The sequence below is a fragment of the Mesocricetus auratus genome, unplaced genomic scaffold (assembly GCF_017639785.1).
Source record: "Mesocricetus auratus isolate SY011 unplaced genomic scaffold, BCM_Maur_2.0 Super-Scaffold_100013, whole genome shotgun sequence".
Lineage (NCBI taxonomy): Eukaryota > Metazoa > Chordata > Mammalia > Rodentia > Cricetidae > Mesocricetus > Mesocricetus auratus.
Window position 1 is genome coordinate 62,891,203 of NW_024429196.1, and position 25,304 is coordinate 62,916,506.

General features: G+C 42.6%; 1 protein-coding gene across 7 annotated transcripts in view; it reads left to right on the top strand.

Moving 5' to 3' along the window:
• Nucleotides 1-25,304, top strand: part of Hivep1 (HIVEP zinc finger 1) — a 150,951-nt gene that overhangs the window by 24,132 nt on the left and 101,515 nt on the right. For all 7 annotated transcript variants that reach the window (XM_021224969.2, XM_040755889.1, XM_021224970.2 and 4 more), the window contains one exon: nt 1,101-1,243. In XM_021224969.2, coding sequence (XP_021080628.1) covers nt 1,204-1,243 — 40 coding nt within the window. In that variant the 5' untranslated portion in view covers nt 1,101-1,203. The remainder of the gene's footprint in view (nt 1-1,100; nt 1,244-25,304) is intronic.

Genomic DNA, 25,304 nt, shown 5'->3' on the forward strand with positions numbered 1-25,304 from the left:
AAAAGAAAAAAGAAAAAGAAAGAAAGAAAAAAGAAACCTTGTAATGTTTTAAGTAAGTTTACTATTTTTTGTTGGGTGACATACTTAGAGATCCCCAGTCAAACTTGGTTACTGGCCATGGGCCGTGGGTTGAACAGCCTGATGGATAATTACATAATGGCATGAGGAATTTCAGATTGCTTTTGAAAAGACACAGTCAGGACAGACTAGGTAACGCTGCCGTAACAAGTAATTCCCAGGCCTCAGAGACTTAAAAACAACAAAGGACTGCTTTTTGTTTAGACAGCGTGATCATATTGTGTAACTGGCATTGCAACCCTTTAGTAATATACAGGACTGGAACAGTGCCTGGCCTGTGCCAGAGGGGACAGAATGCTCTGGAAGATCTTTCTTTGATAACTAAGTGCAGACTGCATGGATGTGAGGCATGTCTGTGGTCTACTCAAAGGTCAGCATGCAGCTGCAGATCACAGGCATGTGCAGTCCTGCCTTGAACCTGGAATGGAGGCGTGCCATCACTGGGGAGCAGCCACCATAGCAACTGTGCGTGTTAACTGAGTCAACTGAAATGACATGACCAGGACATTGGGCTTCCTTTATAGATGGGACATGGACTGTGTACAGCATGCCTTTTTGTCACCGTACACTACTATCCTTCATTGTAATTCCAGTAATGCTATTTTCACTCTAATTTATATCTAGTGACTCTTTGTTTCCCTAGTTTTTTTTTTTTTTGTTTGTTTGTTTGCTTTTATTTTTCAAGACAGGGCTTCTTTGTATAGGTTTGGAGTTTGTCCTGGAACTTGCTCTGTAGACCAGGCTGGCCTCGAACTCACAGAGATCCGCCTGCCTCTATCTCCCGAGTGCTGGGATTAAAGGCGTGCACCACCAACGCCTGGCTTTTGTTTCTCTTGTTTATCAACAAGGGGGCCTAGGGAGTGGCAAGATAACCTGTCCTGTGCTTAGTTAGAAGCAAATGATGTTCGCAGAGGTTACTTTTTCTTGTGGTTTGGTCAGCACTGCACTAAGTGCTTCCAACTTTTTGGCATCACCTTTTCTTTTGATAGTGAGATTTACTTCTTTTATCTTTTTCTTTCCAGCACTTGGATTAACTGAGGTGGGACAAGTACATGGAGTCATCCTTTTGTAACCTGCTCTTCCAGAAATTTCTAAGAAGAAAAAGGAGCTCTTAAATCTCAGAAAATGCCTCGAACAAAGCAGATTCACCCCAGAAATCTCCGAGGTAAGGCTCTGTGTTCAGTGAAGAAAGTCTTCCAGTGACCTCAACATCAGTGGCTGTGGGTTCCTCAGACACTGAGCCTGCTTCATGGCCAGCTCCATTGGCTTCAGCCTTCCTTGTCTTACGTAGTAGCTGTCCTTTATGTGTTGGATGAATTAATTCCACAGAATTACAGTTTTCCAGCTCAAGGCTGAGATAGATCATTTCTTAGCAGGAACTATGGAATCTAAAAGGGATGGTTGCTATTTTCTGATAATCGAATTGCTGTGATTTTATCTTCATGCAATAGAAAAATCCCTCTGTCTGTTTTGTGTCTATGAACCCTGTCCTTCAAACGTGTTAGGCAGGTGCTGCATCAGTGAACTTTCTTTCTATATTCCCTTATCTAGCAGAGATTTACTTCTGTAAATTGTATCAAGATGAAGGAGTGGAGAAAGCTGGAATTGACATTTACACAGTATATTGTTTGCAGGTGTCAGAACAAACTGACTTATTTTCAGCAAAGAAGTATCTCATCAATATTTGTATTGAGGTCTAGCTTGAGGTTAGGATGTGGGCTTAACATGCTTGAGGCCCTGGGTTCTATTCCCAGCATCTACAAAACAGCAAAGGATGCATATAAAACACATTTTATACAAACACTAGAGGGTAAATGTTTTTCCTTTAAAGGTAAAGATATTTATTATCAGAAAGAAACAATTTTACTGTATCTGTGAAATGATTTGTACTGTTTTGATGTGTTTCATTCACCCAAAGTAGAAGTTATATTTTCCATTTGACTCCAATATATAAGAATTCAGCATTATTGGACTTTAAGATCTTTCAGTTGGCAAAATGCTTGCTGTGCTATCAGGAGGACCTGCGTTTGGATATCTAGAAGCCGCGTAAGACCAGAAGCGGTAGCACAGGTCCTCTAATCTCAGTGTGTGGCAAAATGGAGGTGGAAATAAAATGCCCGTAAGCTTGTGGGCCAGACAGTTTAGTGTAGCTGGACACCAAGAGGTCTGGTCTCAGAAAGGTGGAAGGTCTGTGGCATGTGCAGACCCCTATTCACACGTACATGCAAAGAGATAGGATGCGTATGTAAAGATTGTAGCAGTGTGAAGGGAAGAACTGCTCAATCAATAATCTTAAGCACAATAAAACACGGTGGGAAATAGATTCATCTCTTAACATTACAGCCACACACAGGGAAATACACTGTTGGTGGTTCTATTATACAAATGTATCCATCCACACATCTTACATGGTCTAGCCTACTGCACACCTAACCTATGTGCTTTAACGTATTGTTCTTAGGCTGCAAACATGGGAATGTGTATTAAGTCTGTATATAGGCAAGGGCTGATTAAAACTTTTCCATTCATATCCTCTTTTCACTGAAGAAAGTTTAATAAGCTCTTGGTTATTATAAGAATATAAAATAGGTGTATAAAGTAAGCATCTAATAACAGTCACAATTTTTAAAAATACTTTGTTTGTATATGTATATGTATATGTGTGTGCAATTACCTCAGCAGCCAGAAGAGGGTGTCAGGGCCCCTGGAGTTACAGACAGTTCTAGGTACCCAGTGTGTGGGTTGGTTGGCAACTGAACTCCAGCACTCTCAGAGATTAGCAAGTGTTCTTAACTATCAAACCATCTCTCTAGTCCCAAATCATAAACGTTTAAAAAATAGCTTCATTAATTTTGTCACTAAGATAAGAGAAAATTTGCATGCTAAATTTGATATGCTTATTTATTTTTACACAAAATAATTAGGTCTCAGATGATCATTTGATACTACAGGATGTGGAGCACCTGTAGGGTTTTCAGTTGATTGATGCTTTGAAGTGATGCTGAGAACACTGTTTCACATGATACATGGTACCAAATGGCAGAAGTATGGTTAGGGCCATGTCAGAAGTCTTTGGAAATTCTGTCCTAACCCCCAAAATTTTCTATTTACTTATTTGTTTTAGCAAACTCAAGTCAGAAACTGAAACAGCAATGTTTACAATCAAATATTTTAACACTAGCAATACAGCACTAAGATCAATACTAATTTGATACATGCATGCTATGATTGGAAAATTTTAAGTTGTCACATGTTTCTAGAGGAGCAGAAAACTTTGGACAGTTTAACAGGGAAGTCTATAACATATAACTGTTTGGAATCTGAGCCCAGATGCTTCCTTGATTGTGTGATGGTGGGTTTGGTACAAAGCACACTTGTTTTGTGGCCAGAGCAAGGCTGCAGTACAGTTCATGCTGAGCACTGGCCCCCTCCCTCCACCCCTATTTTGCGTTCATCATGTATTTGGTTTCCTGTTAATTTTGGTCTATGCATGTTTAGAAATCTTTTTACTGTTGCCAAAGGTTTTTTTTTTAAACCCCCCACATTCAGTTATTAAGAATTAAGCAAGTGACCTACAATTTAAGAATCTAAGCTGAGGGAATTGTAACACAGTGGTGTTTGTATATCAAAGAGAGTAAAAAGTGCAGCATAAAAGGTAAAACTGCTACATTCATCCAAGCCCCTTGCTGTGTGGAGGCTGCAGGCCTTGAAGCTGCCTTGGGTGATGAGAGTGTGGTGAGTGACCCTGATGGCCTGGGGCATGGGCACCAACGTAGACTTCTTACTGTGGGTCAGGCTATGCTTATAAAAATAGGTTACCCTTTAATCTCATAAATGAAAAGAAAACTTGACTTTTTGGCTCTTGTAGTAACAATTAGCATAAAATAGAAATACATTTTACAACTGTCCAAAAATATTTTGTCTTTATACTCTTTTTGTTTTCCTCATGCAAAAGCCAACTTTATTCAGAGCATAAGACAATTTATACTCTGAGTAAGAAGAGTCACCTGAGTATATAATCATAAGGATAAGCTACACATGTCAAAAACATGTTTTACTATGGAGGCAGAGGCGTGTAAACAAGTAACAATAGCCATATGCAGTCTTTAGACTCTTATTCCACCAGTTCTCTACGTGTCTTTGCTTTTTTTAATTATTTATTTTTGTTTGTTTAAAAACTGAAAACACAAACCTGTTGGTGATGCCACACCTTTAATCCTGTCACTCAGGAGGCAGAGGCAGGTTGAGCTCTCTGAGTTTGAGGCCAGCCTGATCTCCAGAGTGAGTTCCAGGACTATACAGAGAAGTCCTGTCTGGAAAAACCAAGCCAAACCAAACCAAACCAAACCAACCAACAAACAAACGAACAAACAAAAACCAAACTGAAAGCACACTTTAGCTGAGACCTACCTAGTGTTAGGAGCATCAGTGGCTCAGGTTTTTTACCTTGTTCACATGGAAGGTCTTTGGGGATCTTTATACAGAACTGTCTTTCTTGGAGCAGTCACCTCCTGTGATGACAGTACTCCCTTCAGGATCCTGTCTTAGGGTTCACCTGAGGCCACTCTACAACTGTGTGTGTGTGTGTGTGTAATAAGTGCATGCGCCAGTAACATTGTTTATATTATTGTTATTCCATAGTCTGTAGTATCTACTTCTGCACGCCTGCTCTGCAGCAGGTTCTCAGTACCAGTGTCCTCACAGTGATGAGACTTTTGCTGTGCAGTTGTTGGGTGACAGGGAATCTTCAGCTCTGTTATAATAGGAAAACGAACCTTATAACACACTTTCAAAGTCAGAGATGTCTTAACAACTAGACAGTTAATTGTAAATGTTCTCGGCAGAAGTATATTTGGCCAGGTATCATAAGGTGATGTTTTGGACATATGATCAATTTTCTGAGCTACTTGAATCTTGAAACAGTGCTTGTTTGCTGCCTGAAAATGCACTAGAACTCTGTGCTGGCATAGGTAACCCCTGGGCTCATGTTGGAACTGATGAGTGTAGTGCAGAGTTTAATGAGGTGGGGACTTAGGTATAGCACATTAAATGTAGCATTTGAGAGTCCGATGGCTCAGAATCACAGAGAAAGCATGGAGCTTGAATATGTGTGCTTCACTCAGAATATGAGCCTTTTGGAGAGGGGACTTTATCTTGTTTACAGCTACAGGCAAGGCTCTCGGGGTAGGGATACTTGCCAAGGTGGGCATTTGGAGGCCTGCCTTTAGAATTTATCTGTCTAGGGAGAACCATGTTCCAGTTTCTATGAGGGCTCAGATAGGCTAATAGCAGCCTTAGCTAGCTAGTAGAACCCAGAAATTTATTAATGAATCCTAGACTTGTAGATTAATTTGTGATTTCTTAGCTTTACAATTGCATAAAGTGATACACAATTAGTAGCGCCCTCTGTAGCTGGTATTGGTGACTGTGGCCTGCACCTGTACTTGTAGCTAATTCAGGAAGCTGTGGTCTAAGGATTCCTGAGGCCAGGAATTGAAAGTTAGCTTGCCGGGCAACTTGGTGAGACACTGTCTCAATCAATGAAGAAAAGACATTTATTTTCAGTAGAGACTGTTGTCGATAGTTGGTTATTAGGATGTACTGCTGGACAGTGGCAGTGAACAGCAGCAGCTAGTCAGTTTGCCATTAGGAAGGACACAGTGGACCCTGTGGTGCCCTGTGCTGCTAGGGACGACAGAGTGGTCATTGTCAAGTATAGTAAATGCACTTTCTGTGTCTTTCTTTCCTGTCTTTTTGGACTGAGGATTGAATGTAGAGTCTTGTACCTGTTAGGCGGTGCTCTACCACCGAGCTCTGTCCGTACCCTTCAAACTCACTTTTAAATTAAATTTGTTCCTCGGTGGTTTCATATTTATATCATGTAATCTAATCACACACCTCCCACCCTCTCACCCCACTTCTACCCTGTCAATACTCCCTGCTCCTAACAGATCTCTCTCTCTCTCTCTCTCTCTCTCTCTCTCTCTCTCTCTCTCTCTCTCCTCTCTCTCTCTCTCTCTCTCTCTCTCTCTCTTTCTCTCTCTCTCTGTCAAACACATTTTCAGTTTAGACTGTTTTTGTTTTAAGATAAGGCTACAATTCTGCTCTGTGTCAAGGTGTATCTGTGTATTATCAATCTGAAGTATTTCCTGGCTCATAAATATTAAAAGTATACCCTCTGTACTATTCAAATATGAGTAAGTGAGAAATAGAAACTTGTGTCTTTTTAAGTTAGGATATTTTTCACTTTTTGAAGAAGACTTGAAATGTTGGGTCCTACCCATCACAGTCGACAGTTGCTTAATTTGGGCTGTTTAGTAAAGGACAGACTGGAATTAGAGTAGCATAGGAGGCCCCGGGATGAGAGCCTTCTGCAGGGCCTGCTTCCTGTTGGAGGAGTCGAGCCCTCTGTGCTCACTGGGCAGGGGCCTGCATGAGGGTGAAGCTCACAGTTGTGCTGGGAAAGGCTGAGTACAGAGAGGCAGATAGTAGAGAGTGCGGAGTTCTCACAGTACGCTCTCTCTCTCTCTCTCTCTCTCTCTCTCTCTCTCTCTCTCTCTCTCTCTCTCTCTCTCTCTCTCTCTCTGTGTGTATGTGTGTGTGCACGTGCACACTTCTGTCCTCAGGAAAAGTTTGGGATTGCAAATATGCTGATGATAGAAGTTACCAAAATTAATTTTTAGGCCCACAAATGAGTATTAGAAGTACCAGATCATTCTGAAACAGCATGTATGATTGCATGGGTCTTACTATTAGGCCAGTGTGGGCCGTGCTTCCCAAAGGGACAGGCCTTGCACATTTTTGCCTTCAGAAATGCTTTAGTAGACAAATCTGAGAGGGCGTGGTTTGGCAAAGGTAGAAAGTAGGTTTGAAGCACGCATGAGGCTGAGTTGTACAGGTGTCTCTGTCCACTGTGGGAACTAGGGCTCCACATCCTTGTCACATCACGTCACGTCACCCAGGTAGGATCATTGTCTCTGCCCTTCTCACTTGCACAGCCCAGGTGGTCCTAGCGTTCTAACACTGCTCTGAAGTGATGGGGAGCTGTGGAACTGTGGAAGGGCACAGGAAAGTTTCCTCTTGAGAGGAGCTGTTCAGAGTGCTGCCCTAGCCTGCCGCCCTCTCTGGAGAGGGTCCCTTCCAGCCTTGTGCTTCACCGACCAGGCTAGGGGGAAGAACAAACAGTGGTGTGACAGATGTCAAGGCCCAGGATCCCACGTGTGGTCCCAATGAGGTGACAGTGAAGCAGGGCCATCTGGGCCACAGTCCGTCCTCTGAGGATGGATGGGCCATCCTCATCACCTTCCGGGAGTCAACAAAGTATGGCATATCAAGTTGAGGCAGGACCAAGCACCTTCCAAAGCTGTGGAAAAGCAAAGCGCTGCTACCTGTTTTTGTTCTGTTTGAGTGTAAGGTTTCAAAGCCTTGCCTTCTGTAAGATTGGAAGTCAGTGTGGAAAATGGAAGATATTAGCCTGCTTTGTTTTGGAAACCATAGTTTGAGAATTTGGTGTGGTCGTTTTTCACTATTATTGGTTGCATGCATTTGACTGTGAACACCTTAAAAAGAATGACCCCTTTTTACCCTCTGCAAATTAACTTACTAAAATATGGTTGGCAGCATTTGGGACTTGAGATCATGAGCGTCTTGTTGGCCATCTACTGCTGGGCATATGGGATCTGCCCTTAAGTGTGGTTTGTGTGCCCAGTGAGACTCCATTGGAAGAAACTTGTGGGTTAGGGATGGGGCCTGTGTCTGTTTCTGCTCTCAGCACTAGGACCCTGCCTGGCCCTGTGTATGCTGCCGCAGTCCCTGAGTTCATGTGTGTCAGTCCTGTTGTTCTGGAAGACACTGTTTCCTTGTCTTTTAGCCCCACCAGCTCTTATAGTCTTTGTCTTCTGACTAATTCCCTGAGCCCTGAGGGGAGGGGTTGATGGAGATGTCCCATTTAGGACTGAGTGTTCAAGGTTTTTCACTCTTTGCACGTGTCCAGCTGTGTGTCTCTGTGTGTGTTAGTTCCCGTATACCAAAGGAGGAAGAAGTTTCTCTGATGATGGCTGTGCTCTGTACTTTTCATTGGTGGCGAAGACAGAGAATTGGGTTTCTTGATATGACCTGAACTGTGTGGTCTTGTGCAAGTTGTTTTCCTGTTCTGTAAAATGCCATTAGTGGGTAAAGGCTAGACCTCAGGGCTACAGCAGTGCTTGTCACATGTCTGGTACAGGGTAAGCACTTGAACCAGAAGTCACCTCCCAGAACTGGCTGAATCAAGCCTCTGGATTGCATGTGTTTCACACACAGAGGACAGGAGAGTCCACAGGGAACCCTTTACTGGCTGCACTTGGTGCTACACAGGTCACTTGTCTGTGCCCATGGAAGGTTATTCTCGTCCAAACTACAGGAGACTGGGCATCTAGAAGATGGCAGCCAGGACAGAAAGTCATCTGGGAGAGGAAGTCCATGCTCACTGCCACCCCTTGAACTCACTCAGTCCTTACCTTTGTTTTGTTTTGTTTTGAACATGTTAAAAGTGGTTAAGCAACATTAGTCTCCATCCAGTATGAGGAAACTGAAAGGTCTCTGATTTTTATTGTACTGAAGTGTTATAAAGTATTTCAATGTGACTCATCACATGGAATTGGAGTGCTATATTATGTTTGGAGATAGGTGCCATTTCTGTCCCCTTTTCCTCTCCAGTGTAGGACAAGAAACCCAACCTCCTTTTCAGGGTTATCTCACTAATGAGAATATTTTCTCTTGTTATCAGTTCACAGGCCTGCTCCAGTAGTGGTTTTTATAAAAGCTTCTATCATGAATGCATGCTTGCCTTGCTAATGTAAGGATTATCTTACTGAGTTCATGAATGGAATTTGTCTAATTCTAATGATTGTCATGGGGAATTCTGTTTACACATTGTTTTACACATTGAAAGTAAGGTCAGCCATTCCAGGCTGACAGCAAATGATTTTCGAGGTCAGGAATCCTGTAGGGAAAACAACCGCTTGGCTTATTTAGAATACTTTTCTGTATGTGACTGAAGCTAGAAAGGAAGGAAGTAATAATTTAAAAACTAGTTTTAGATGATATATATATGAAAAAAACCATTGGTGTTTTTAGGAGCTGTCACATAAATGACTGACATTACTTAATTTGACTGGGATAATATGGGAATAGACTTAATATAGAAAATTGCCCACTTGAGTTTAGAGGTAATTATTTTTCAGTTCATAGTGAGAGGACATGTGATGCTTCTGAATGCTTTTCAACATTAGTCAGGTGTTTCCCCCTTTGAAGGAAAATAAAAAATGTAATAATGTAATCAGCCACAGTAATGATTTTATTTTAGAGCATCTTTGCACACAGTGGTTATGGTGAGGTATAATTTTTTTTTAAACTGTAGACTACAAGAGTAAGTACTGGGAATAAGAACTCCCTTTGTACAACTATTCCAAGCCCCACAACTAGAATGCAATGATTCAAGCAAGTTTGAGTAACATTTGTTCTTGTGTTCAATATTTTATGACTAGATGAAGTGCTTTAATTTTGAATTTGTATTTAAAACATGTGGCAGTGTTTTTTGCATATTAATTTAGGGTGCCCTTCTGAAATGTATTAAAATGCCAATTACAACACATCACTTCATTAGAGCTAGAGCTAGCACTAGAGATTGCTCACTCACTGTGCATGAGAATTTATATCCACAAAGGGTCATTTCACAAGAATGCTCAGTTCTTCAGAAGGCCTCTTGACCATTAGATTTCTAGACCCATACTTTACACAGTTGTACAGGATAACATTATTGTTATTATTTAAACATAATCTTAGTGTGTAGCTCTGTCTGGCCTGGAACTCAGTATGAAGACTGGATGGATTTTGAACTCATGAAGAGATTCCCCTGCCTCTTCCTTCTGAGTGTTGGGATTAAAGTCAAGAGCCACCATGCCTAGCACAATGCATTAGTTTTTTACTCTTTTCATTGCAAAAACTTAGCCATGTTTTGAGTTGATTCTATGATATATTTATTCTATTTTAGAGAGTACTGCAAGACTGTGCTGCTGTGCAGAAGTATTTGAAGTTAGAAAGCACTCCCAGTATGGCTGGATACAATCAGAGTTACACTGTAATTAACTCAGGAGTCCCTAAGTATGAATGGAACCATGGTGGTCTAGACATGTGCAGACCTGTTGATTTGCTATGAAGCCTGATTTGTCTGGTATTAAATGATGAGTATAAATTTAAGGGATTTGCTATTTGGAAGTGTGCTTCCTCCTTCTTGTCCTACAACTTTGAGATTTGTCAGTGAAGAAAAATGTAAGACCAGCACATACCTGCCTAATACATACAATATTCAAATAAAAGTGGCCTAGACATACAGTTAGGGGAGTATTCTACATTACAGAAGTAAATGAAAAAGCATTCATAGCAAGGAACCTGGAAAGTAGTTTCCCAGTCTCAGTGTTCTTCAGATAGCTCACGTTCAAAAAGAGTGGGGGAGATCCTGTCTCATGTTTGGTTCATTCAGCCTTCTTGTACAGATGCACCGCCTACTGGTTTCTTTAGATGATATTTGTGGAGTGTTCTTTCCAATAATTTGGTTTATTTTTGTTTGTATTGAGATGCCCAGGATGGCCTCAAGTCGTAGCCTCAAGTGATGACTCTTGAATGGGTAAGACAAACCAGGCGCCCTGGCTCCAATTGTTTTTAAATCATATGGCTTCCCATAGCTATGGCTGTCATGGGCTGATGGCAAGGAAGAGGCTATTCAGATGGTTTTCTGGTGTTCAGCATAGCTACCCTTTCCACAGGTCTGTTACAGGGCTGTGTGACAAGTGCCTTTTTCACGTGTACTTGTTTCAACTACATGAAGTAGGTGTGTTAAGATGTGTTATTAGCATGTTTTATAGCTGAGGGAAGTGAGGGATGGAGAAATTGTCACTTGCCTAGAGTGTCAAAGCTGGGATCTACATAGCCACCTCATAGCTTCCAACATGCAGAGTCATGCTCACCCTGGCTGATGTTGACAGTGGATAGGTCTTTCCTAAGTTTGTGAATGCCCTCCATCTGTGGAGTAGCAGTGTTAAGAATAGTATACTGGACCAATGCTAGGCAGGTCAGAGTTAGAAGGAGGATGATAAACCTTTTTCCTTTTAAGTCTTTGCTTGTTGAGAATCCATTCCAGAGTTGTTTGTACATATGACTTCAAGTTGAATTTGCCATCACAAACAATCCTGGAAATTTGCAAACTTTGTCTGAGACTAATCAATCCTTATAGATGTTTGTGTATGTGGTTTGCTTTGCTGTGCATAGTTGGAACTAGAGATGTCTTGCCCAAAAGCAAGAAGGGCAGTATTTATGTGAAGGTTTCAGCAGAATACCTTGAATTTCAGAGGTGAACCTATTAAATATTTAACCAAAATGTAACTGCCATTCTAACCTTTCCCTTGTATGCTATGTATCGTGGAAATGAGAACAAGCAGACTTGGTTCATTGTTGGAGGGTCTCCACATTGCAGGTGCAGGTAAAGATGGCATGAAGCACTGGTCACAGGGGACCAGAGTTTGTGGGTGTTGGATTCATTTTCTATTTTACTTCTCGATATAGTGAAATAAAACCTAGTTCCTGCCTTCCTAGTTTTCAGTGGAGCATGTCTCCCAAGTCTGAGAAGAGGTGTAGGAGTGCTGCCACACACAGCTGCAGTGGAATATGTACATGCATTAGGGACACCAGAGGAAAAATTCAGAAATGATGGCAGTGCTGGAGCAGTGTGGCATCCCTGCTTGGAGGTGCCCCCTTCAGGTTTTTGTCTGGTGGGAACTTGACTGAGGAAACAGCTTTGACATAGCTTTTTTTTTTTTAAAGAAAGGAAAGACACACTGGCAGAGAAAATAATTCTGTCAAGTATTGGTGGAAGAAAGAACGTGGTGACAGGACCAGTCTGGGATCCTGGGATTGTTGGTTTTTTAGTTATAATATATTTCTTAATGAAGTTGAATTACAAGGACCCAAAGGGTAAAGACTTCTTGGATTTGATGTTTATAGTTCCTCTTTTTTTCATTTTGGTAATGATAAAATTAAGTTAATGTTTTTATGCTACTAGGGTGGGTGTACTCAAATTTCCATAAGAAGTTAGAGATCAGGTGTTGTTACACACTATGACATTAAAATAAAAACGGAGACTCTACCTTCCATGTATGGCCAAATGGTTTGTTGATACCTAGGGAAGAAGATGAAAGGCAGTATTTTAAAAAATATTAGAAAAGCATCCTGCAAATGAACAAGACAGCAGAAGTGTATTACTTTGGTCTCCTGTTTATGAGTAAGAATGAAATGGCCAAGGCTGAGTGCATAGAAAGCAGATGCCCTGGTTCACTCTTGAGTAGCTGTCCTTTTAGAGCAGGAGTCAGAAAACTACTGGCCAAATCCAGACTCTGTCTGTTCTGAAATTGTTTCTTTAAGACATCCGTGTGTATGCTGCCTCATGTTCCATCTAGGGCCGTTTTCATGGGGTGGCAGCAGAGATGAGGAGCTTGGTGTGGTTGACGAGGCTGAAGTATCTGCTTCTAAGTAGAACCCATGTTAACATAGCTTGGAACCTGTGCAAATCAGTTAACTGCTGATGAGGTATTTTCTTCTCTGGCTTTAAAGTGCGATGGCAACAAATGGCCACACTGACTTCCATCCCCCAGAAGGTTCTGTGTGGGCTTCTGTGGCCCTTCTCTGCCTTGTGTTAGTTCTGTGCAGACTGTGGGGTTCAAGCATTAAAGTGCAAACATCAGTGCTACTATCTGACCAGAGAACATAGCAGACCTTCAACTGACAGCAAGGCAGTGTGTGACTGCATAGCAAGGGGTTTGGGTGCCTTGCTTCATGTTGCTCCTGGCTTCAGTTGGTCTTCTGTGCTTCCATAGGATAGGTAGTGTCCAGTGTGTGATGATCCACATTCTATGCATACAGTATCTTGGAGGAGCTTGATTTTGCATGAAGGATGGCTTTGATGTGAAGCTATTCCACAGGAAAGTTGCATCTTCCAATCTCCAGGTATTAGAGTTGCTGGCTCAGCTACACTTTTATGTAGTCTGTATTTGTGTTTTAGTAAAGCGTGATATATAGTCAGTGAAAGCCAGTGTAAGTGCTGAGTTCAGTAATGGCCTGGTAAGTTTAAAGAATGGGCGGCCTTCAGCACAGTTCCGTTTCACATCATGTGTACGTCCACCTCCCATGTGACCTTCAGCCACTGGCAGTCTGACCTCATCCCCAGCTCCAGCCTAGAAGATGGCTGCCCTGCTCTACAGAGCCTTCTCTGGAAATCAGGTAAAGGGAATCATAAGAGAAATTGTCTTTGTAATACATTTCACTTATATCTGACATAATGTGTTTAAGATTCTTCCACACAGTAACGCCCACCAGGATTTTACTACCTTTTGTTGTGAAGTGGTACTTATACAGTCTGCTTGTGCATTCCTGAGCTGATGGACACGTGGGCTTGCCCATTGTGGTCTCAACTCTGCAAGCCCAGTGGGATTTAACCTCCACTATCCTCAGTGTTACTGTAGCTCATTCTTTGGGCTACCGTTTGGTGTATTCTTTAGCTTCTTGCTTATAGGAACCTAAATTAAACCCTTAGTGGGCAGCCCATTTCTGCAGCTGCTTCCTCATACAGCCTGATGGTAGCTCTGCAGCTTCACATTCATGAATTGTTGTGTTTGTGGCTGCCATTTTGCTGTTCCATTTCCATTGACTTTGAACATTTATTCCTTTGTATTTTATTGGTGTCTGCTAGTGCTTGTGTTGGTTTCCATTTTATGGTCTTAGTGAGTATTCTGAGAGCATCTTGATGCATCACTGTCTAGAAACGATGCCAGCCAAACTCGGGTACAGTGCAGAAGTGTTGCCCGGATCTCCGCTCTTCAGTCTGTGTGCTCTGCCATTATCACCAGTGTTTGACCCATGTGTTATAGAGCCAGCTGGACAGTGAAGCGACTGCTTCTGCAGCCTGATTTTAAATACATCTTAAAGGAAGAAGTGAAAAGAAATACTCAAAAGCCTATGTCTGTCTTCATAGCGGCCATTCTTGGCTCTGTTCTGTGAACTCAGGCTGTGTCTTGTGTCCCTTCAGCTTAGAGTAGGTCTTCCTGAAGCTAGGGCTCTTCCCACACATCCTCTGAGCGTCTTTATTTCCCCTTCATCTCTGAAGCACTGGGTTTATGGACTTGGGTGTTCCTCTCTGTGCTCCAGGCTTCCTATTGTCTGTGATAGGAAGTCACCTGTTTGTCTTGTCATTCTCTTTTTGCTTAATCTCTGGGAGACATGTCAGGCTTTCCACAAGACATTTCATTTCCTTTGCCTTTCAGCAGGTGAGTGTGATGTGTTCAGATGCAAATCTCAGTGTCTCGTCCTTAGATGTCTAGATTATTATTGCTATGATAACTTTATATATTTATTTACTGTGTGTGTGTATGTGTACATGGGCACACACATGCCAACCATACACAGATAGAGGTCTCTTTAGGGAGTCAGTTCTCATCTTCCATCATGCGGGTCCTAGGGATTGAACTTAGGCTTGGTGGCAGGTACTCTTACCTGTGGAGTCATCTCACTGCCGCTACCCCTTTTACTTTGAAATAACTTTAAAATTAGCACAATGTATATATATATATATATATATATACATATATATATATATATATATATATATATATATAGTATTTTTTCTTGTTTTTTTTTTTCCTGGTTGTCCTAGAACTTGCTCTGTAGACCAGGCTGGTCCCAAACTCATAGAGATCCCCCTGCCTCTACCTCCTGAGTACTGGGATTAAAGGCTTGCACCACCACCACCACCCAGCATGTTGTTGAGATATTTTCAAAGGCTTTAGTAGATTTCCCCACCCCACTTGCCCCCCCATTACCCCTAATCCCTTTACCACTGTCTTTTCCTTATCCATATTCTTTGTGACCTTTTGTCCCCCTTCATCCTTCCTCAGGCTCCATTTTCTCTCATCACTCATTCAGTTGTCCCTTGATATATGAAGGAGACTTTTCAGGACTCTGTCTGCAGATGGCCTAGCCCATTGGAGGGCGTGGCATTCCTGCACATGCCTCCTAATTATCTCCAGATTGCTTGCAGTACCTAACGCAATTGTTATGCTGTACTGTTTAGGGAGTGATGGTAAGAAAAACTTGGTGTGTTCCTGTATTGCAGAGCTGCTGATGGCTTGTGTGTGTCCTTGCACACATGCCTGCTGTGGAACTCATGTAGCAGTCAGAAGACAGCATTGGTGTTGGCCCTAGCTTTCCGCCACGATTGAGGCAGGGTCTCTTTGCTGTTTGCCTCTGTGCTATTTTCAGCAGCCCAGCAGGCTAGCTTGCCTGGGGGCTTCCAGGACTCCTGTCTCTGCCCCCATGTTACCTCAGGACCACTGCAATTACAGACTTGCGCGGTTTCTGTTGGGTAAGTGTTCTTGGGAAGGAAAGGCAGGATTTCCTTCATCCGTGAGGCAAGTGCTTTCACCTGCTGCCTAGCCCTGTGTTCATATTTGTTTGCTTTGTTTTCTAATTGATTTCCTTTTAAAGCCAAGGTTCCGAGGGTTGCACTGTATATTTTTGTGTTTGGCCAGACATTGGTTCCTGAAGCGTTCACTGTCCTCAGATGGATCCATGTGAAAACCAGGAGCACTTTCGATTACATGCAGTTCTGATGCTTAACTGCCTTGGCTTTTCCTTTTTGCCAGACATTCTGGCATCTTTGCATGTGCCCATGGTAGCACCGATACACCGTCTGCTATGCAGAGCATCACACAAGGCTTCCTCTCCTCCCATAGCTTCCTGGGAATTCCTCGGAATCTTGTTCATGCTGGACTGGAGCTCACCCTCAGAAACAGAGAGTCTCTGGCCTTCCAGGCTCACTTGTTATGGGATTGCCATTCACCTGCCTGTTTGCCCTGTCTTGGCAGTAGCAGCTGACTTGCTGGTTTTGCAGCTGCCCTGGGTTGAACTGTGGTGCTGACTGAGCTGGTGTTAGGGGACCAGGAACAGCCAGCTTCAGGGCAGAAAGCTCCAGACCCCTGCTGTGCTGATCTTACCCAAGAGGTCAGTACTTGCCGTGAAGACGTGCATCTGGGTTTGCAGATGATGGTGGTAGATTCCCAAAGTGCAAGGAATGCCTGACTGGGACCATTTTCTCCCTCTGGCTGTGCTTCAGGGAAAGGATCTGTGACCTTACTTTATCTGTTCTGGATTAGCCAGGTGTATGTTCCAAAGAACCCTGTGGCAGACAGACAGCATCCTGAACTTTAAGGGCATCCATTGTGTGCAGTGTGTTCTAATAAGCCTCTTGATAAAGGCTCCTTGCAGAACCCCATTAAGTCAGCAGCAAATCTACATGCTGTTTGAAAGATGGAAATTATGAGGTAAATGTGCTGTAAGATACTTGTAGGCATTTCTGATATTTAAAATCCATATGCAATACCAGTATTAGCCCACTAAGAACTTTAAACACGAGTTGTTGTAACTGAAAGAATGATTGAATTGGGGAAAAAGAAAAAAGGAAGGACTTGGAGTTTGGGTTGTGGGTTTGGAAGCAAATGCTAGGTCTTCAGTTTATAAGCTTCGTGAACAACACTGTGCTACTGTCTCTCACTGAGCCTTAAGCTGTGTAATAAAAGTAGCCTTACGGGTTATTTTAGAGATGACCTCCCAGCACACAGTGGGGTCAGTCAGTCCTTGGACTTCTCAGGAGATGGATTCTAGGACTACACAGATCACAGTCTGAATGCTCCAGTACCTTACGTGAAGTGTAGTGTTTCTACGATGCACATCTAAGCTCTGGTCAACTTGAAGCTGTCTGCACATGGACTGGTGTTGCACACAATGCAGATGTAACTAGCTATTATGCTATGCTATTCAGGGAGTAGTAAGGGACAAAAAAGGCCACAAGTGTCCAGTAGTTTCTGTTTTGTTTTTCCCCCACAAATATTTTCAGTCTACTTGTGCTTGAATCTGTGGATATAGAAACTGTGGATCAACCACATATGATGAAGGCTAACATAGCCATGTGATCAGCTTGTGGTTGGGTGGGTAGTTTTGGTGGAGTTTCACTACCTGATTATCTCCTCGTTTTTAACCTGGCCTTGCTTCTCTCCCTTTATAAGTTTTTATTTAATTATTTTTATCTTTATGTGTGTGTCTGTGTATATCTGTTGGTCAGGATTGTCACTTCCCTTCTATCCCAGGGATCCGGGGATCAGTGATCAGGCTTACTGCCCCACCCCCCTCTCTCCTCAAAGCTGTAATTCTGTTTTTCATATACTACATGAAACACACGGTTTTTGTTAGAGTATGTTTTGCTTTAGTGCCCTTTCTACACATTGAGGAATTCTTATTATTCATAGTGACATCTCTATGTCATGGTCATGTAAGTGCCGACAAATTTTTATGCGATTGAAGTCTTGGTGATGAGTCAGCTCATGTAACATGGTTGTTCTGGGGAAGGTCTGTACTGGGGAAGTGGATTTGTAGTTGGACATTCTCAGGCCATCTGTGGGAAGGAACAAAACAAACGCTGTGCAAAGGTTGTCAAGAGTTCACCACAGGCTCTGTCCTATGATGAGTGGTTACTGTGGAGGAAGTATAACTCGCTGATGGCTCTTACATCATCTTTGCTTTTAGGAGGACAGGATGGGCCTTGGCTCATTCCAATCTTCCTCTTAGCATTTGATTCTAAGAACTGAGCAGAAAGCAGTTCCTCTTAGTGTTGGACAAACTCTGGCAGGACATACCTTGTTCCAGGTTATTTTATAATGCTTTTTAATACATTTTTGTCATCAAGTTTCTAGACTTTACCTCTTCCTTGGAAGCCTTTAGTTTGTCCCAAAGAATGTGTTTGTTGCATAGTGTGTGTTTCAACGTTGTTCTTGGAAATCTCGTATTTGGCCAGGTACATGTTTTACAGTGTAGCCATTGACAGGATGTCTGACTCTGAGAATCAGGGTTCAGAGCTCTTTCATCTTCAAGTGAAACCAGGAAGCCCTGGCTGCAGGAAGAGGACAGTAATGGCCATACTTGGGTAGATAGGGTCAACTTAACAATTCACATCTGCCACTCAGATTCAAGCTGTAGTGAGGTGCAGTAGTTAAGTATGAATCTCATAGGTGCTAAATGGTCTTTTGGCACCTACATTTGATGTAGCAGTGAAGTATGGAGTTGTGTGGGTGTGTTGATCTGGATCTCATTAAACCCTGATGTCGGTGTGGCGTGTGAGATGGTTTATAACAATGATTAGCTTTTCTTCCTAAGGCTTTAAAACGTTCCTCTGGTGATGTCATTTGTGGAACAAAAACTTAAGAGACTTTATTATGTGAAGTGCAAGGTTCAACTTTGCATTCATAATGATTGGATATTTTTCTTGTTTGTTCACAATATTGGATAGTCTTATGAGACCCTCTCTGTGCCCACCAAGAGCTATGGAGGGCACCAGAGTGTTTCTGACATGAATTGAGGCCTCAATGATCCTGCAGTTCAGTAAGAGGGATAAGACCAGCTATGAATTATACAACCTCAACTGATCACTAATTGTTCTAGAAGACTTTGCAAGGCTGCTTGCAGAGAAGGTGACAGGCATGAGGAAGCTACTCCTCAACTCCACACACTCTAATTTTTATGTCCTTATTAAACCAGGTCTCCAAGTCTCACTTTTGTGAAGCTCCAGCGCCTGTGTGCGGCCTTATTTTGTGGATGTTCCCAAAAGTAGGAAAGTGGAGTTCAGGGAGTGAGTAACTTGGTTAAGTGGATGATTTCTCAGCTTTTGAGACCAAGCTAGACCGGGCTGCACACTCCTGCAGGAGGCATTCTGACCTGACATGTTGCTAGAACAGCCCGGAAGTGCAGAGGGCGAATGAAAATACATGGAAAAGGTAACTTGCGTAGTTTGGAGCTGAGAATGAATATTATATGAAAGAAGTATGCTGTGAGGGAATCATGCACCTAGTAAATCTATGAGGAGCTATTGACACTCACATGGATGTGAATATCAGTATTCTTATTATAGAAAGCAGGCGTGTATGCATGCTAGGGCTTGTACATGGATGTGAATATCAGTACTCTTATTATAGAAAGCAGGCGTGTATGCATGCTAGGGCTTGTACATGGATGTGAATATCAGTACTCTTATTATAGAAAGCAGGCGTGTATGCATGCTAGGGCTTGTACATGGATGTGAATATCAGTACTCTTATTATAGAAAGCAGGCGTGTATGCATGCTAGGGCTTGTACATGGATGTGAATATCAGTATTCTTATTATGAAAGCAGGCGTGTATGCATGCTAGGCTTGTACATGGATGAATATCAGTACTCTTATTATAGAAAGCAGGCGTGTATGCATGCTAGGGCTTGTACATGGATGTGAATATCAGTACTCTTATTATAGAAAGCAGGCGTGTATGCATGCTAGGGCTTGTACATGGATGTGAATATCAGTACTCTTATTATAGAAAGCAGGCGTGTATGCATGCTAGGGCTTGTACATGGATGTGAATATCAGTATTCTTATTATAGAAAGCAGGCGTGTAGATGCATGCTTTATTATAGAAAGCAGGCTGTATGCATGCTAGGGCTTGTACATGGATGAATATCAGTATTCTTATTATAGAAAGCAGGCGTGTATGCATGCTAGGGCTTGTACATGGATGTGAATATCAGTATTCTTATTATAGAAAGCAGGCGTGTATGCATGCTAGGGCTTGTACATGGGTAAGGGTCATTTGAGTTCAACACATGAACATGAAAGCTCTTCATTATATTTTTATTTCTATTTATTTACTGTGCAGCCCTGGCTGATCTCAAACTCCCAGTGGTCTGCCTACTCTGTTCTGTCTCCCTGGAACTGGGATTAAAGGTAACTAGAATATATCTTTTTAGTGAAATGTCAGGCTAAGTGATAAAAAAAAATCTTAGTTTAGTTTATAGAGCCCTGCTAGTGTACTTTTGTGAGTAAAAACTAGGTAACCTTTAATAGGGACTTGCTTTTCAGGGTTATGGGGAATGACTGGTACAGGAAGTATCTGCCACCGAGATTTTCTGTTTCTAATGAGACACAGAGAACCGTTCAAAGAGGCCAGGACTCCTTAGCAGGTAAATCCAGCAAGCCATCGTCCATGGGCCCTTTCACTTAGCGTGTGTCTCAGCCTGCACAGATACTACTAGTCAGTGGTTTCCAGAATCTTCTAAAGTGGTTCTTCCCTTCTAACATTTACAATTGCAGAATGAGTCTTAATCTTACATAGGGCAGGGGCTTTTTGCAAATAATGCAGAGCTTTAACTGAGTGGGTATTTGGAATAAGGAAGCTCAGCCCATCATGTAAGGCCAGGGCATACAGAAATGCAAGACATAGAAAGTTGGGGAGTGTAGAACATCTTGAACCTCTGTAGAGGCTTGGAGATTCAGAACTTGGGCATAGAAAGCATGGCAGATACAAAAATAGAAGATGATCTTCATTTTCATTGATAGATGAAGGTAGTATTCAAATGTAGCTTATTCTATTACATTAGTTAATTGCAAACTAACCATAAAGTAACACAAGTAATGAAAAATTATTCTCTGTAATAAAATGCATAAATGAGAATAGTGTGAAGATAATTTCACTTTTCAAAACTTTTTGCTAGGTTATTTTTATTTTATGTGTGTGTTGTCCGCTTGAATGTGTGTGCACCATGCAGTGCCCATGGAGGCAGGGTGTGGGATCCCCTGGAACCAGAGTTTAGGGATGGTTGTGAGATATGTGTGGCTGCTGGCAACCTAATGTGGGTCTGCTGCAAGGACATCAAGTCCTTTTAACCATTGAGCCATCTCTCAGTGAATTGGAGTCTGGGCTACTATGGTTTTGTGGAGTAGGTATGGGTCCCTTGTGGTGGTATGAATTTAAAGGGTTTATTTACAGGTTCTAGTTCTTGAAATTTATCCTAAATTGAAGCTAAGACGAGACTGTCCAGAGATTTCCATTTCAGTGTTGTCTGTAATGGCAAGTACCTTGTGATGCTGTAAGTACCTGCCCATTAATGCGGTAAAGCATGTGATCCTGTGTGCTAGCTGACACACACATGAGAACTTCTAAAAAACCATGGAGACAGGAAAAATGTCTTCCGGTTTCTACTAGGATGGCCCATTAAACTCTACTTACTGCATTCAACCGAGTCTTCCACAGTCCACCCAAAAACCTCATGCTTGCTTAGGTCTGTCACAACAACAGCCCACTCCTTGCTACCAACTTGTGCCTCAGTTACTTTTCCATTGCCTTGAGAAGGGAGCTCCAGAGGTATAAGAGCCTGTCACTGTCATGGCAGGGAAGCATCGCAGCCAGCACCAAGCATGGCAACCGGAACAGCCAAGAACTCACATCTTAAAATGTAGATGGGAAATGACGAGAGTACATGCAAAAATGATGCCAGTCTCTAAGCTTTAAAAACCTACCCCCAGTGACATACTTCCTCCAGTAAGACCACACCTCCTATGCTTCCCTAGATAGGGTCACCAAGGGCGGGGGTGGAGGAGTGGGGAGTGGGGGTGGGCACAGTATGAAGCTTTTAGCTTATTGCGGAAACAAGTTGAACATTTGCCAGTTGGTGAGGCTGGGTCCATGCCTCAGGCTACATGCAGACCTCCATAGGCAACTTCATAAGGGCATGTTAATGAACACACACACACACACACACACACACACACACACACACACACACACACACACACAGAGTTGTACAGCTCGATTCAGCATCTTTCTCTAGCAGACTGCCTGGGACCTGGGACTTGAAGAAAGACTCTGAGCATCTAGGTAGATGCAGCAGTGCAGACAGGTGGTGATGTGTGTCATGGCAAGGGGAGTTACAGGGATGGTGAGGTACACGTTGTGGGGATGGGGAGTTACAGACACATGGGTGGGGTGCATTTAGCAGTGAGGAACTTTAGGGGCCACACAGTGAGTGACCAGGCTGGGTTATGTAGTGGACCCGGTGGAAGCAACTCTCACATGAAGCTCTTTCATCTTTTGGCATCCTACCTGTACCATTTATCTCGTCAGAAAGGCCCTGGTCTCCCGATTGCTGAGCATCTTTGGCTGTCTGCTAGTTAAACGAGGTGTAGAGTCAGACAGTATTATTGGCATCAGTGTCTTTGTTCTCACTATTGTGCTCACTCACCCCTAATGATCAATGAATGTCTTTGTCAGACTATAGAATGAATTAATGTCAAAAATTAAAGTTTTCTAACTCTTAACCCATGAAACCATACTCTTTTGTACAGTTTATTGCTGTATGGAAGGTTATGCTCAATGTAAACACATTTGAACAAAATATTGGTTGGTAAACAAATTGGAGAATTTGGAGTCCAAAATAGCTGTAAGAAGTGTTTTTGCTCCATTTTTAAATTTTCTTGATGTGAAGAATGAATATATGATAAATTCTGTTTATTATTTCTTCTGAAAAGCATCCTGGGTGGGAGCTTAGGAAATGTGACGGTGTTGGAGAACATGATGGTGTTTGATTGATAACATATATCAGAAGCTGGCTGTAAGCTCTGGGAGAATTACTGGCCGTTTCTCACATATTTATCTACACTAGTGGTGCTTTCATTTGTCTGTTTTGATTTCAGCTGAAAAAATCAGCTATAATTTCATAATGCAGGGCTGCCCTTATGTAGCTGGAAAGCTTGGCTAGCTAGGCTGCAAGAAGGAGCCTTGGGCTTTTGCCCATACTCATCTGGCACCTCTAGATGGTAGGAGGCAGAGACCCCCATTTGGTTAAAGGCATAGACACACATAGCTTCATCCAGAATGCTTGTGACTCGCAGTGTCATCTCAGTCTTCCCTGGAGCCTGGGACACATGCCTAACCTCGACCACGTGTGTGTCACCCAGTGCCAGGCTGTAACTGCTCACTGCCTTTTGTTCTGGACCACCTGTCCTTTCTTTACCAGGTTCTTTCATTAAAGATTTGTCGGTCATCTTTGGTAGAGGCCTTACCCTTTATAAACCAAAGGTCATAGCCTGAAGTGAAAAAGCAATTTACTTAATTGTTGTGGCTCCCGTGGGGAAACTGTCTTTGTAAGTAAGCCTCCCTTTGGGGTTAGGTTGTAGGAATCCTGCTTTAGTTTTGATAAAAGTGAAATTCTTTCATTTTGCCAGTCTTTCTCCTGTGACAGTCTTCATGTCCTGTGGCTCTTAGACTTCATGCCAAGTTGGATAAATGACAGGAAGTGCTGGTTTGTAGTGTGGACAGGGCTATGTTGGCAGACGTCTGTAACAAAGGAGCTGGGTGGCTTGGGGTTCTCTTAAAATGTGTATGGATGTCTTGCTTGCATGTATTTCTTTGTGTGCCTGGTGCCCACTTTCATGACTCCCCCAAGGCTGGAGCTAGAGATGGTTGTGAGCTGCTTTGGCTCCTGGGAATCGAACCCAGGTCCTCTGGTATTATATTCTTAACTATTATCTGCTGAGCCATATCTTCAGTTCCTAACTCAGTGTTAACTGATTGTAAAAAGTCTGGGATTTTAAACAGGTAAAGAATTTGTGGGAAAAAAATCCCAATTTTCCCCACAGGTGGCTGTCTGTGTTTAAAGATAGCGAATGACCACAAGGCGCTTTGCAGCCAACACATGCAAGATCATTGCTAAGGAATAGCTGGGATCCTTGGTTGGTACATAGGTAGGGAGCACTAAAGTACTCAGTCTAGCATGTGGCCTGGCCTGGCTGTGCTGATTGGAGGTGCAGGGAGAGAGCTTGGCTTGGCTGTCTGTGAGACTCATGCAGCAGTGTGTTCCTTGGCTGTGAGGAGGGAATCCTATTGTTGGGCAGGCATGGGGATACAGCCCCAGGTCGGACGAATGTTTTCTATTGCTGGGCTGTGGGGATCTTTAGACTGTGCTCTCTCTCTCTCTCTCTCTCTCTCTCTCTCTCTCTCTCTCTCTCTCTCTCTCTCTCTCTCTCTCTCTCTCTCTCTGTGTGTGTGTGTGTGTGTGTGTGCAGGCGTGCTCACGCGTGCGCTGCACACACATTTGAATGTCTTCCTGCTTCCCTGCCGACCTGCCTGCCTTTGGAGGGCTAGGCCTCCTTTCAGCAGAGTTCTAAAGGACCTTTGATCAAAAGGCACTAGGCTTCACTCTGTATGAAGAGACCTGGCTGTGTTTGGGGCATTGCACTTCAAAAAAAAATTAATTTATGTTCTTTATTTAAGACAGTTCAGCCACAAAACTGTGAAGAATTGTTGATCTGATTCTTGGTTTTGTTCTGACTTTAATAATAAAAAATGTGGATTATATGTATATTAAAATATATTTACCTAGTATTATAAATCATTTATTGGTTTTTGGGCTCTTGAGACTGTCCACTTTCTTTGCAGGAATAAGCTGAGGAAAGCGTAGTTGATAGATTACTGCTGCTTGACTCATAATATGTAGGTTCTGAAAGCAACCCCAAGCGTCCATAAATAAATGTGTCAATAAACTGATACTTGATTTATATACTGTAGATTATACAAAGACGAAGCTCTGCTGCATAAATTGGCTTGGATGCATTACAAGGGAATTCTGGTGTCCAGAGGAAACAGGATGAACAGTAGTATGTTCGTGATGTTGAGGAGCAGGCAAAACTAAACATAGATGTTGCTGAGAGTGGCTTGCCAGTACCTGCCAAAGCTAAGTATTCTCACAGGAGAGTCTGTCCAAGCACTGATGGCCATGTCACAGTCTACAAAGATACAGTCAAGGGCGCTTTATTTTGCCCCAAGTTGAGATCAACTCAATCCTATACCAGTAGGGAAATAAAAATAGATTTGGTATAATAATCTAGTCTATTCATACAGACTACTGAGGCACAAAATGAATGAGTGCTAGCTGTGTGCAACTAAATGGATAAACTTCACTAAGAAACTGACACAGAGGCCTGTGCACATGATTCCACGTACATACAGGTCAAGAAGAATCTAGAACAGTGGTGATGCTCGGGAATGAATGTTTGAGTAGCAGAAAGCCTGGATGTGATTTCCGTAAAAGCAGGAAAGTGGTCAGCTGGGAGCATGGATGTCAGCAACTAGAGCAGGCAGAAGATGGGCTTAGGAGCTCCAGCATAAACCTGTGTCCATCAAGGCGGGGCCACGCAATGGCTTGGCTAAAAATTAAAAGAGTTCTATGTTTTTACATGCACATTACTATATGTAGCATTGCACAAAAAGGCATAATAGAATACTA